Consider the following 13,136-nt stretch of genomic DNA (forward strand, 5'->3'; position numbering starts at 1 on the left):
GCCAGTTTGGTTGGGCCAGTTTGGTTGGGCTAAATGACCTCCCTCGAACACGATGGATCGCACCAGTTTGTCATGGTTGCGGGCACCGACGCGCAACCCATGACACTAGAACAAGGACCATATTTGTTGTTTTTAATGGAAAACTGTTGTTTATTAGATTTGTTTTTCATACTTCGGTAATGTCGAACATAAATACTTAATTGGGTACTGAAGTAGATGAATCCATATCTGTATCTACATTTATAATAGATTTAATATCTTTTAAATAAAGTTTCAAGTTGAAAAATAATATTAGAAAGAAAAAAAAGTAAATATAGGCATTAACTCTGCTTCATTTCCTGATCAAACTTATAGAATCAATCAGCATAAATCCAGTGAAAACATTTTCCCTCCAACCAAACAGAAAATTTTTAACACAATTTGAAACAATTCTACGTACAATCACCAAATTAAAAATAAAAAATAAAGAAGCTTCCATTTTCTTTTATTTTAAGCACAGGCACAAGTGCTATTAAGACCAGCAGTTTGATCATCGTCTTCGCCCCTGAAAACCAAATACCCAACCGTTAACCCCAAAATAACGGCCAAAAACACGCCGCCGTTAAACGACATAACTGCCAGCATCAGCAAATACCCCAGAGCCGAGCTCAACCCGAATAGCACCCCTCCGGCGATCTTCCCCACCATCCCAGCTCCCTTCGACCGCAACAAGAAAGGCTCTTCAGCCGTCCCCTCCCTCGGCTTCCTGCCACGCCTGACGCGATACCTTACGTACTCCAAGTACTGGTAAAAAGCAGAAGCCAAAACACATGCTAGGAGAGTCAACGCGTAACTCGGCCATGAATCGGTTCGCCAGGAGGTGAACAACAGAGTCACCTGTCGGCTCCAGTAAAACGTCATATGCATCATTTTTGGCTTTTGATCGTAGAAAATTGCAGTTAAATCAAAAAGAAAATTTTCACTTTCCCAGATTTTAAAACAGAAGGAATAAAAGATAAAAGTTGAAGAATTTATGTAGGTGGAAAGAATTGAAAAAGGTCCTAACTTTGAACTTGGAACAAGACTGTACTATACTATATTTTTAATTTGTGCAGTACAATGTAATACTTTAAAATGATATGACTCATAAAATAATCAAACAATGACATTTAGTGCGTGACATGTATCTTATATTGACGTACAGAAAATTAATTCTACCCTAATTCTAATTCTACCCTAATCAAGAGAATTCTTAAAGTCCTGAATATTTTTAAGTAGTGGAAGATTCAACATTTGCCTAGAGAAGAGAACTCAAGTGCAGATAGTTTGGCTAAGTCAGTTCGCACTAGAAGCCTCGGTTTAAGATTGTTTGATTATCTTACTTTGTTGATCTAGTTTAATTACTTTGTAATTTTAATTTTTCACAAGAAAAATGTTAATATTTTCCTATAACATTTTTTTTAAACATGGTGAATTTTTATCACACTATTCACCATTATTATCAACTTAAACTATTTTTATTACACTACTAATATATTTGTAACTAAAAATCTCATTCATTACATGGTTAATTTTGTAACGCTCATTCTTCCAACCTAAAATACAAAGCTCTCGCAAGTACGTACTTTTTTCATGGTTAATTTGCTTAATCTTCTTCTCGGTCAATTTTATAGGGCCTGTTTCAATCTCTCTCTTCCTTCTCGTACGTTTCATTCAATCAAGATTGAAGTAAAAAAAAAATTGCTTTACAGAGACCAAAAATTAATCATAAATTTTGGGAGGGCAAAATGTAGATTTACTATTACACTAACTTGGAATTTTTAAAAATTTGAAGGTGTTATAAAGTAATTTTACCATTTTTTGAGAGCCAAGGCCAGTCCCTCCCCTTCTGTTTACACCACTCCATTCAATCGTTTACAATGTTTTCTCTCTACCAATCTCTACAATAACTTACTCAAATTTATATAAAATGCAGGAAAAACAGCTGGCAACTCAAATTTAGAATCTCAAAAATCACAAAATCTCACCCTCGAAATAAAAGAATACTTAATAATTGGGGGTAAACATAAGATTAGCTGAAAGAGAAAGGATTGATCCCATGATTAATTGAAGCGAAGACTTGGATTAGCCGCCAACCCTTTTTGACGTACACTCTTGGTCTTCACCAATAAAAAGACTAAGGGAAGGGACGTTGATGTTATCAGATCAAAATCATTATTTTCAAACAAATCTTATCAACATTCATCCTTAATAAGAATTTAATGTGCCATTTTTCTTTTTCTTTTCCTTTTAATTTTCATTTTGTTATTACAGAATTTTGGATCGCCTATGCAAAATGGTAAATCATATCATAATCTACTTTGTCTCTTCACAGTAAAAAACAAACATGGTGTGCAGTACAAAAGAAATAGAGCAAGTTGTACTTTGTACAGCATACAACCTTGTCGCCTCTTTGGATTTATTACAAGGCAAAAGCAAAGCTTCATACGTTTGCTTTAAGACATGCTCCAACACTGGGTGGGTCGGGATTAATTTTGATTTAGCAATTCTTTTTATTCAGATTTATGCTTCATAGGGAAAAAAATATTGGGTTTGCAAAATGGATGGCAATGAAACGGGATGAATGGTTTTTTATTCCAATCTAATAGTTCAATAATTTTTTTCGATTTTGTATCATCTCGTTACAAAATTTTAAATAATATTCTATAATACATAAACTTTTGTAAAATTAAATCAAGGATATACCTTATATTATCTAATAAAAGTATAATGACATTTAATTTTATTATAAAATTGTGAAATTATAATTGTTATGGTGTTCGCCATCACCAACCTGCTATCCGGTTACCCGATTAGGATCAATCCATAGCCTACATAGTTCACATATAGGAGTTCGCATGTGATGAGTTCGTATCCTCTCGTAAACTGACACAAGATGGGTTCGACTATCATGCAGGCGAATCTCCACCTAGAGAATACGTGTTAGTCCTAAAATAGAATACGCGTTAACATACATAAGGATCTACCTAAAACGTCATCTCCAAAAACAAAAATCATATGATATAAATAAAGAATTTAATCCCCTTTAAAAGATATACACACTAAAACACTCAACAATAATTAAAAGTCTTATGTCACGATTTGACACCTACACAATAAATGCAGGCAAGAAAAAGATTTAGATCTTGATAAGTAAGATGATGGGAAGAAAACATTCTAAAACTTTACGTTTCCTTTTTCTGTTGGAAGAGGAATTTCATTCCTTTGTAAATTGTTAAATCAAAGGAAAAAGGGCCTGAAGGACTAGTAATTGGAATTAAGCCTCAAGAAAAAACATAAAAAAAAAAACATGATACGAATACTAGAGTGAAAGAAAAATCGTAAGCTACATAATTAGGTGTTTATCCACTAAATGTAGCATATGAATTGATGTATTGGATCTGACACTGACAATATTATTTCTCTTGAACTAAATCTCATAAAAAGTTGAATACTCTAAATCAAATGTAGACAAATAATAAGTTGGCTCGAACTTGAATAACCAAGTCATCAATGACTCGACATGAGTTCTCACCAACTCGAAAAAAGCCTCCCTTATAGGGGGAGCCCTTGGTGGTCTTAAGGGGAGGAGAAGGAAAGAAAAGTGGAAAAAATGAGAAGAAAAAAAAAAGAGTAAAAGGTTGGGGGGAGGTCAACGTGTGACCGCCGGTCAAATGTTAGTGTCGCTGCCACCATATATGCTAAAAGTTTTTAAGGGAATAAGGTTAACAAAAACATTAACTTTTATGTGCTAAAAGTTTTAATTAATTTCAATTTAACCCATATTTTCAAATTAACAAATTCTTTTTATTAAAATTCAAATTACCATAATTTTTTTGGTAGATTAGGAAGCTAAATACATTTAGCCATCACAAGAATTATATATGACATCAACACTGTCTTGTAGAATCCCCATTTCGATCATCTTGTGAGGAACATCATAAATTCTCAAACCAATAGGAACATTTCTTCCTAATGCTACCATAGAATCAACAGCCATATTCGTTGCACGTGGAGTAAACTTTGCCTTCACATGTCAATCCCTTGTTAATAGTTCTTTGACGATTCGTGCTAGACTCCCCTCTATCTGACCATTAAGTATATTGACCGTAATCAAACAATCATGATTCATACAGCCATACTGACTGCAATCAAATATTTTTATTAAATAGTTACAGACACTAGCAATTCATATTTAATGTCATGAATCAATTATTGCTTACATATATATATTTATTAACTATTAATTACTATATTTGTTAACTATTATTATTAATTATTACATTATTAACTGCTATTACAAAAACTATTAATTATTAACTATTAACCATTAATTACTACATTTGTTAATTATTTATTATTAAAAATATTTTTAAAATTTAAATAAATTATCTTTTTATTTTAAGACTTTACTTAATTAAACCGGGTTTACTTAGAACTCGTTAAGAATTGCATATATTTAAGGACTCCAAAAAGGTACCCAAATAGCTATTATAGTGCCTATGCATGCATTCCTAAACTTGTATGAATTACCCAATAGCCACAGTTTTTTTAATTAGGATGAAATCAGAAATATTGTAGAACTTTAAAATAAATTTATAAATTTTTGTGAAAGATTAAAATATAAATTTACCATTTTAAAGATTAAAATGTAACTTTTATCTTGAATTAACATATAACTTTACAGATTTTAAAGAGGTTAAAATAAAAAAAATTTCGAATAATAATTATGCAAAAACTTATTTTAAATGTCTTAAATTGCTAAAATTTAAATATTTACTAATGATTTTAATTTGAAATTTGGGTTAAATAGGTAATATATGCCATTTTTTAATTGGTCAAATAGGTTTTTTTTTCAAGATTTAGAGAAATAAGTCGATTTGAAGAGAGAGTGTGAAAGCGAGTCCAGCTGGGCGTGCTTTTTACTGACATGTCGAGAAAGTACGTCCAGCTAGAAGTGTTTTCTGAAAATTCCAAAGAAAACACACCTAGCTGGGCAAACTTTTCTGCCAACTGTACAGAAAGCTCGTCCAGTTGGATGAGTTTTTCTGCCAACTGTACAGAAAGCATGCCTAATTGAACGCGATTTTTACACACACTCTTCAAAATCGATCTATTTCCCTAAATCTTAAAAAAAAGACCTAATTAACCAATTAAAATAAAATTCGACATATATAACCTGAAATTTGGGGTAACTTCAAATTTACATAATAATTATTTGTACTTATTATAAAATTAAAATTAAATTAAATTATTAATATTAATTAAAAAAATATTTGATTAGACTGGTTAACCACTCAAAAATTAAGTTTTGATACATATAGGTGGAGCTTTAGGTTGTTTTTCCTGTTTGGGCCCTTATTTTGTTTTTATTTTTAAAAGAAGAAAATATAAACAAGTAGCACATGAACAAATTGCAAAGGTTGGCCTTTGTGAGGTGACATTCTTAGGGTGGTTAAAATGGACAGTGCGTTTACCTGCGGTTAGTGTAAAAACAACGGTGGCGGTGAGATTAGATACTGTAGCGACACTGTAGCGTGAGAGAAAGAGTAAGCTAAACGCACCGCACTGTACCCAATCGCCCATCCAAACCCAACCTTAAGGTCCAAACAACTCCGATGCCAATCTCCATATATTTTTCCAAACCTACTTACGGCTAAACGGTTAATTATTTTTTATTAAGAGGATGTGAAATGTGGTTGACTTAAAATCAAGTTTAAATATATCATGAGCTCGGTAATTTAATTTTGAGACATTGAGTCTTTGTATTTTTTTTTTGATTTAAAAATCTTGGTCTTCCCGTCTAATTTTGTCGTTAAAGTTAATGATGTTAAGAGTAAAATAATTTTTTTAGCCCTCAACATTTACAATTTTTTGTTAACTTGGTTCTTAACATAAATTTTTTAATTTTTTAAAAAATTTATTTGTTTTCATATTTTAAGTAAAAACATAAAAATATATTTTAAAAAATTTATGAAAAATAAAATTTTTAAAATTTTCATATTTATATTCTCAACATCCAACCCATCAATGTGTTCCATGAAAACCCCTATTGTGGTGTGATTCACAAGTCCCTGACATCTCGACTGATAGTCAATCGATCCTCCCATGTATTTCATCCATCGTTTGTACGTTAAGTTAATGTTGATGAATTTCACGTTCCTTAGTAGTTCACTTTTACTACTTGATAAGAAGTTACCATTTTCGGAAATTGTGGAGATGTTTATGTAAGTTCAAGTTGGAGATCAAAGCATACGATGAATATGAGTGTTGTGGGCAAGTGGTGACATAAATCTACTCCACCCTCTCCAGTCATGATACCTCGATCTGGTTTAGATAATAATGAATTTTATTTTTTTTATAATTTTAAAATTAATTTTTATTTTATGAATTTTAAGGATTTTTAGTTTTTTTTCATTTTTTGAAATTATATATTTTTTATGTTTTATTTAAAATATGGAAAAAAACAATTTTTAAAAAATTTCAAAAAAAAACTTTTAAAAGGTAAGAACCAAATTGACAAAATCCTGTAAATGTTGAGGGGTAAAAAAATTATTTTACCTTCGATACCATTAACTTTAACAGCAAAATTAGATGAAGGGACCAAGATTTTTAAATAAAAAAAGTACAATGATTCACTTTCTCAAAATTAAAGTATAAGGACTAGATTTTAAATTTAAAAAAAGTATAAAAACCTTTAGCATATTTAAACTTAAAAATCAATAAATTAAAATTAGTATTGTTTTTAGTGATTATCTTGTCACTCGACTTTACAGAAAACCTAATTATTTGAAGTGACAGTAAATTAATAAAGTGAAAGCAACTCATAGGGTGCATTTACCTGATTGAATTTGAACTCATACCATATAACTTATAGGGGCTATTAAGTTAACTCAAATGGTAACATGTTTACCAATGAATTTTTTATAAGCTATAGGGAATGAGTATGAATCCAAACTTGTAAGAGTTTCGATAAAATCATTTTATGAACTTATTCAAATTCTCGACAGAGTTGAGAGACAACTTTGCTACAAAAGATAATAATGAATTGTAAAGGAGTCAACCATCGAAATTTCTCAACAAATTGCTAATATTTACGTAGAAAAATACTACCAATCAGATAGCCCTATACAACTAGAATTTTTGTAACAGCAATGCTTTTTTTACCAAGGAAAGTTAAAACACATGAGTTGAAGGGTAAAAATAGCTTTTTGTCTCTTTCAATTTCGATACTTAACAAATTAGTCTCTCTTAATAAAACTGGAACAACTTAATCTATGTGAATTTTAATCGTGAGTATCTAAGGACAATTAATTATATCGTTAATGTTTTTCATCAATTTAACATAATTTTGATTGGTATAATAACATATTTATACATTCAGATTATTTATATATATTTATATGAAGCTAAAGTTATTTTTATATATTATTTTTAAAAAAATTATACATTTTTTAATATTTATTTTTAGAATCACGATCAAATTAATAAAACATGTAATATTGAGACTTAATTTGTTATTATATCAATCACAATTACATTAAATTGATAGAAACATTAATTGTCATGATTAATTATCTTTAGTTGCTCACTTTCAAAATTAACGTTGATTAAATTGCTCTAATTTTATTGAGAATGACCAAATTACTCAATACAAAATTTAGAGTGATTAATGAGATGGTTTCACCTAGTTCAAGAGAATTTTGAACCTAACAGATATAAGTAACTTCACAATGGATTTAGGCAGTGATTGAAAAATTACTTAGTAATTAGATTTGGGTATAATTGCTTACAATTTATACAAGGGTGGCATGTTTTGGTAACCAATGTGATTGGTAGGCCCCAACGAATTGGGTGCACCCTAATTCTTAGAGGAATGACAAGAATTGGAGTAATTACACAAATAATTACACTCAAATTCAATTTTTTAAAAATATTTTTATACAAGTTATAAAAATTATATTATAAGCATAAACATGTATGAGTGCTTGGGATGATTATAGATGTGACACCTTATACCCGACCTAGTTGTTGGATTCGAATATAAAATGTCACATTTCGTTGCTAAAACAACTCACTTTTTCTTCTTTTTTTTTTTTTCTGAAAAGAAAACGCAGTGGTAAAACTATTTTATAAAAATTTTGGCAGCATTTCTGCCTATTTTACATAAACCCCCAACAAAATTTAGATTTTCACAAAATATTCACATTCAAATTATCTCCCAAATCAATTCCCAGCACTACGATTTCTCAATACATATCAATAAACTAGATTTCTACGCTTTACTATTTTATCAAAACATTAGTTATAAAATACTAGCTAAGAAAACATAATAAAAATATTTAAATTCAGTTTACGACATAATATTATATATATATAAGTCTAGGTACAAACCATTTACATCAACTATAAAGTAAGTTCTTCACCAACATTGTTTTAGCTGAACTTCGGTTTTTCGGATGCTGTTGGAACGATCTAACGAATCTAATTACCTGCGCACGGAAAAATAGACAAACCGTACGCTGAGCAAATTTTTCATGCTCAGTGGTGCTAATATCATATAAATCATTACATAAGTATTGAACACAAATTAATTGATAGAAATAAACTAAAACATGGTTATAAATATCATTAATAACACCACAATAAATGAAAATTCTAATATTAATAAAATTTAATATTTTGATATTGACAAATTGAATAAAGAAAATAAGCTTTTTAATTAAATTCAAAATCACGGAATTAATTTAATTTGCACAATATGGAATTTTAAATAAATTCAAGTTTTGTTTTTGCTTTCTTTTAATTTAGACCCCGTACTAAAGTTTAGACTCATAACCAGATACATGAATCCGCCACCCCGAGTTGTTCGGCAACGATGACTATCATAGTAGTCCACAACCCTCTCGGGATTGGGACTGCCCACGACCCTCTGGGAATTGGGGCTAACAATAATAACAACTGACCGACTTGGCCTTTTCTCCCTCGACCATCTGGGAATTTAGGAGGTCTAAATTCTCTGGCATAAAGACTCTATGACATACCAACTATATCTGATTTAGTCTAACTTAGTGAAACAGGGTAAAAATCAAATTTCACAATCCATTTCAATTCTATTTTCATATTATTCTCATTTCAGTTCTATTTAATATTCAAATCACATATCGCCTAATGTAAAATAGGCTTCCAATTTGAAACATATTAAATATTTTATTGCTCAATCATCTAAACTCATAATACTCAAATCCAAATCATAACAATGAATTCGCTATTTTAGTCTTATAAACAACATAGTATTCATCTCAAAACATAATTTTATAAATATTAGCTAAATTATTCAAGCTCATCCAAAACTCATAAAAATAAAATAAAATAAAATAAATATAACTAGTCATATTAAATTAAATATTCTAAAGTTTTATGTAATGAAAATAAGATATTAGCACAAACCGAAGTTTTAATTGCTTTACTCCTTTTTTTCGTCTTTCTCCTTCAAGATGTTCGCTTCGTTTTTAGCTACAACAGGAGCAATTCATTACGAAACAACATCATTTATCCATTCTAAAACTAAAACTAATAAAAAGCAAACTTAAATATGTATGATTATTCATATTGACAACTTAATTTTTCTAGTACGAAATTCGCATATCTGTCAACTCGATTATCCGTTTTCAATTCTGTCTTCACCAGAGTACTCACTGTTTTACAAACTATTATTTAGCACGAATATTATACAAAGTGACCACTGTTCTCTACTTCCCCTTTAACATGGTCAAATATACTAAATAAACTTTTCATCCATTTTTGTTTCTTTTTCACACTTCTAACAAGTTAGAACTCGTTTTCTGATAATTTCCTATCCAAAAACATATCTATTTCGCTTAAATTTTCTAAGCTTCTATCAATATCCTTTAATGACAACTTTCAAAATACTTGATAAAATAAAAAACTATTGGTATATATATGTAAGGCAAGCTTCAAAGATTCAAAATCTATAAAAAAAATTGAAGAAAAACCACACCTTAAACTTAAAATTGAAGGAAAATGATGAAAAGGTTTTTCTTTTCTTTTTTTCCCAATCTTTCGTGAGAAAGATGAGAAACAACTCATCTTTCTCTCTTTATATATACACATTATAATATTTAATTATTTTAAATAAAATGTTAAATAATAATTATTTAATGAAAATATCATTTAAACTCATCATGAAACTTTTGATTTTTTTAAATAATGGTAAAATTTTCATTAAGCCCTTTCCATTAAAATAAAATAGGATAATTGCACTTTAGTCTCTATACTTTTTTAACTTATTCAATTTAATCTCTAAATTCGATACCGAATTTTTAAATTAACCTCGTACTCCTACTAATAATCATCTTTGTTTTCATATCTGACGATTTTTTCTAAAAACAATCATAATTTCTTATACTGCTATTTATTTATAAATTATTTATTCAAGAACTTCTACCATAAATATTCTTTTTCTCTTTTTTTTTAAGTGGGAATGTTACAATAGAATTTTTTTTATATTATAAAGTTAAAAAAAATTATATTATCTAAATCTTAAAAAAAATTCTGAAGTTATAAAAAAATTATCATAAAAAATAATTTATATATTATAAAAGTATTATAATATATTTATTTATAAAAAGTTATGGTCAAGTATGAACATAACTTCTCCATATTATATATTATAAAAATAATATGCTTATTCATAAAAAATTGTTATAGCTTTTTTTATCATAGCTTATTTGTGAAAAATATTTTTTTTTAAGTTATAGAAAAAATATATTATATATAACGAGCGTTATGAAAGTTTTGGACAATTTGTAAAACCTTCTTATAAATATTATGTATTATAAATTTTATATTATTTTGAATTAATTTACATAATATAAAAGGGATTTAACATGGCATAAGCCTTTTTATAAAATAAGTTTTTATAATTAAAGTTATAAATTATTTGGACTCTGAACTCAAATATTATAAGGTCAATATTAATTATGCAAATAAAAAAAGGTTTTTTGCACCATATGGTAGGGTATGATATCATTTGAGAGAATGATGTCAGACACAAGCATTATAGACAACTCACAAACTCTTTAATTTGAGATATTCGGGGATTCAAAATATGATTAGGAAAATGTTTATTGTTTTAAAAAAAATATTTATCATAGTAACACTATCACCTTAGTATAACATAACAATCAAAATTAGATCGTACTAGCATATTGCATAGTTCATACATAACTTCAATCATAAGAAAAATTATTCAAATAGACCATTATAATTTTTTTTTTGTAATTACAATAGAATGTATTTGCTACTCTAATACTTTCATTCAATTACTCTGAATTGTCCGATCAGAGCCTCTAAGAATTTTGTGAATCTACAATAATTTTTAAGTAACTCGCATTAGAACTTCCATGTACTATTGGATGGAAAATTAGTTAAAAAAAATACTTCGATTCGAATTTTGTTAATATCTCAAAGGAGATAAAAGAAAAACACAAGTTAACTAAGTTAAAAATATTTGTGTAGATTATTATAAAAATATTGATTGAGTTTAACTCGATTATTATAAAAAGGCGTGAATTTAAATGTGTTAAAACGTAATAATTTTATTAAAAAAACAAATACGACGAGAATATCAATGTTAAAGAAAAACATTTGCCATAGAACTTATTGAAAGCACAAATATTATTTCAACTTACATAGACAGAACGTGAAACCGCCTTCTTAACTTTCACCATCCGGAAACCTGGAAAAACAAGTTTTGGATCGGACAAACGACGACGACCCGTTGTTGTTCTTCCTGGGAGAATCCAAACTTCTTAAAATCAGATGTCTCATCGCAGCGATCAAATCTTCAGTAGGATTTACCGGCGGACTCGACGACTTAAACTGTTCACAAAACTTCATGTGTCGAACCAACGCTTCGTTGATCGTACTAATATCTTCCGGCGACGACGACCTAATCCTCTCATCTTTCACCGCCTCTGAACAAAGCCCACAAAGCCATCGCCCTTCGAATTTTTCACGTACACGAGCAATGTATGCCGGCGTACACTCCTCCGTTAGCCCACAACAATCGCACTCAGCGAACTCAACTTCGATTTGGTTGTTTTTGTTTTTAAAAGGCTCCATTATCTTGGTCACCATTGAAGCTCACCTGCAAAAAAGAAAAGAAAAAACTAAAAAAACTCGAACTTGTTGTAATCAAGCAAATGGGTTTTTGATTTTGATTCAAACCCAGATGAGGAAAGTTGTTTTATCTCTCCTTTTCCCACTCCCTTTCTTGAACGACAGCAATGAACATGTGAAGAAGAAGCGAAGATTTCATATACATTTCAGAGCCGAAATTGGCTCGTACTGTCTATTTCTTTTTCTTGATCGGAGTCTATTTAAAATGGGGAAATAAAAGCAGCTATAGATATTGATTGCATGGATGCAAAGAGATTATATTTTTCCGCGTATTTCTCTCCGGCTAAATGCCTTTGATTGATTTGTTTTCCCTTTAAGAAATGAATGTGAAAATGTTTGTTTATATAAACACAACAAATAAGGAAAGAAAAGAGATAACGCAATGCCTCAATCATTGGCGGCTTGAAGCCACTGTAATTGTTTTCCACGTCACTATTCAATTTTTTTTATATAGATTTCACAATTCCTCTGATTAATTTTTTTCCAAATATTTTTAAAATATAATTATTTAAATAGATATAATTAGATTTCAACTTTGAAACCTCTAATTTATTAAGATTTTCTTGTTAAGCTAAAGTGGCTCATTTTATTTCAAGTTAATGTACTTTTTTTTAGAGAGTAAATATATTAACTTTATAGATAGTAATTTATTTGTAATTCCGATATTCACGTTATATAATTTGTTTATTCTGATTACTCCTATTAAAAACTCTAATGATGATTCGATATGATATTTTTTAACATGTGGACCGATCATTGGATACCACATGACATAATTTATCATGTCGTAAGTGTTGTATGCCACTTTAAAAGACTAAAATATAATTTATCTAATACTAATTGTTAACAAAAAAAAAAGTTGAAAACCCTCCCATAAATCCAAGCACGCACCATCTTCATCCTCAAATATTAAC

At 29.2% G+C, this 13,136-nt stretch overlaps 2 protein-coding genes across 3 annotated transcripts; both read right to left on the bottom strand.

Annotated features, from left to right (window-relative positions):
* Window positions 1-314: 314 nt before the first annotated feature.
* LOC121225178 (copper transporter 5.1) lies at window positions 315-1,979 on the bottom strand. 2 transcript variants are annotated; one of them, XM_041109360.1, is made up of 2 exons: window positions 1,834-1,979; window positions 315-876 (listed from the first exon to the last, which is right to left on the bottom strand). In XM_041109360.1, exons 1-2 carry the CDS (start codon window positions 1,834-1,836, stop codon window positions 490-492), a joined length of 390 nt encoding a protein of 129 aa, XP_040965294.1. In that variant the 5' UTR covers window positions 1,837-1,979; the 3' UTR covers window positions 315-489. The 2 variants fall into 2 exon arrangements, with proteins under 2 accessions (XP_040965294.1, XP_040965293.1); XM_041109359.1 differs by lacking the exon at window positions 1,834-1,979 and having other exon boundaries at window positions 315-1,082.
* Window positions 1,980-11,621: 9,642 nt separating this feature from the next.
* Window positions 11,622-12,569, bottom strand: LOC121225179 (uncharacterized). The gene has a single exon (XM_041109361.1). It carries the CDS (start codon window positions 12,178-12,180, stop codon window positions 11,758-11,760), a length of 423 nt encoding a protein of 140 aa, XP_040965295.1. The 5' UTR covers window positions 12,181-12,569; the 3' UTR covers window positions 11,622-11,757.
* Window positions 12,570-13,136: the final 567 nt, after the last annotated feature.

Source organism: Gossypium hirsutum, chromosome D13 (genome assembly GCF_007990345.1).
Source record: "Gossypium hirsutum isolate 1008001.06 chromosome D13, Gossypium_hirsutum_v2.1, whole genome shotgun sequence".
In the NCBI taxonomy this organism is placed as follows: Eukaryota; Viridiplantae; Streptophyta; class Magnoliopsida; order Malvales; family Malvaceae; genus Gossypium; species Gossypium hirsutum.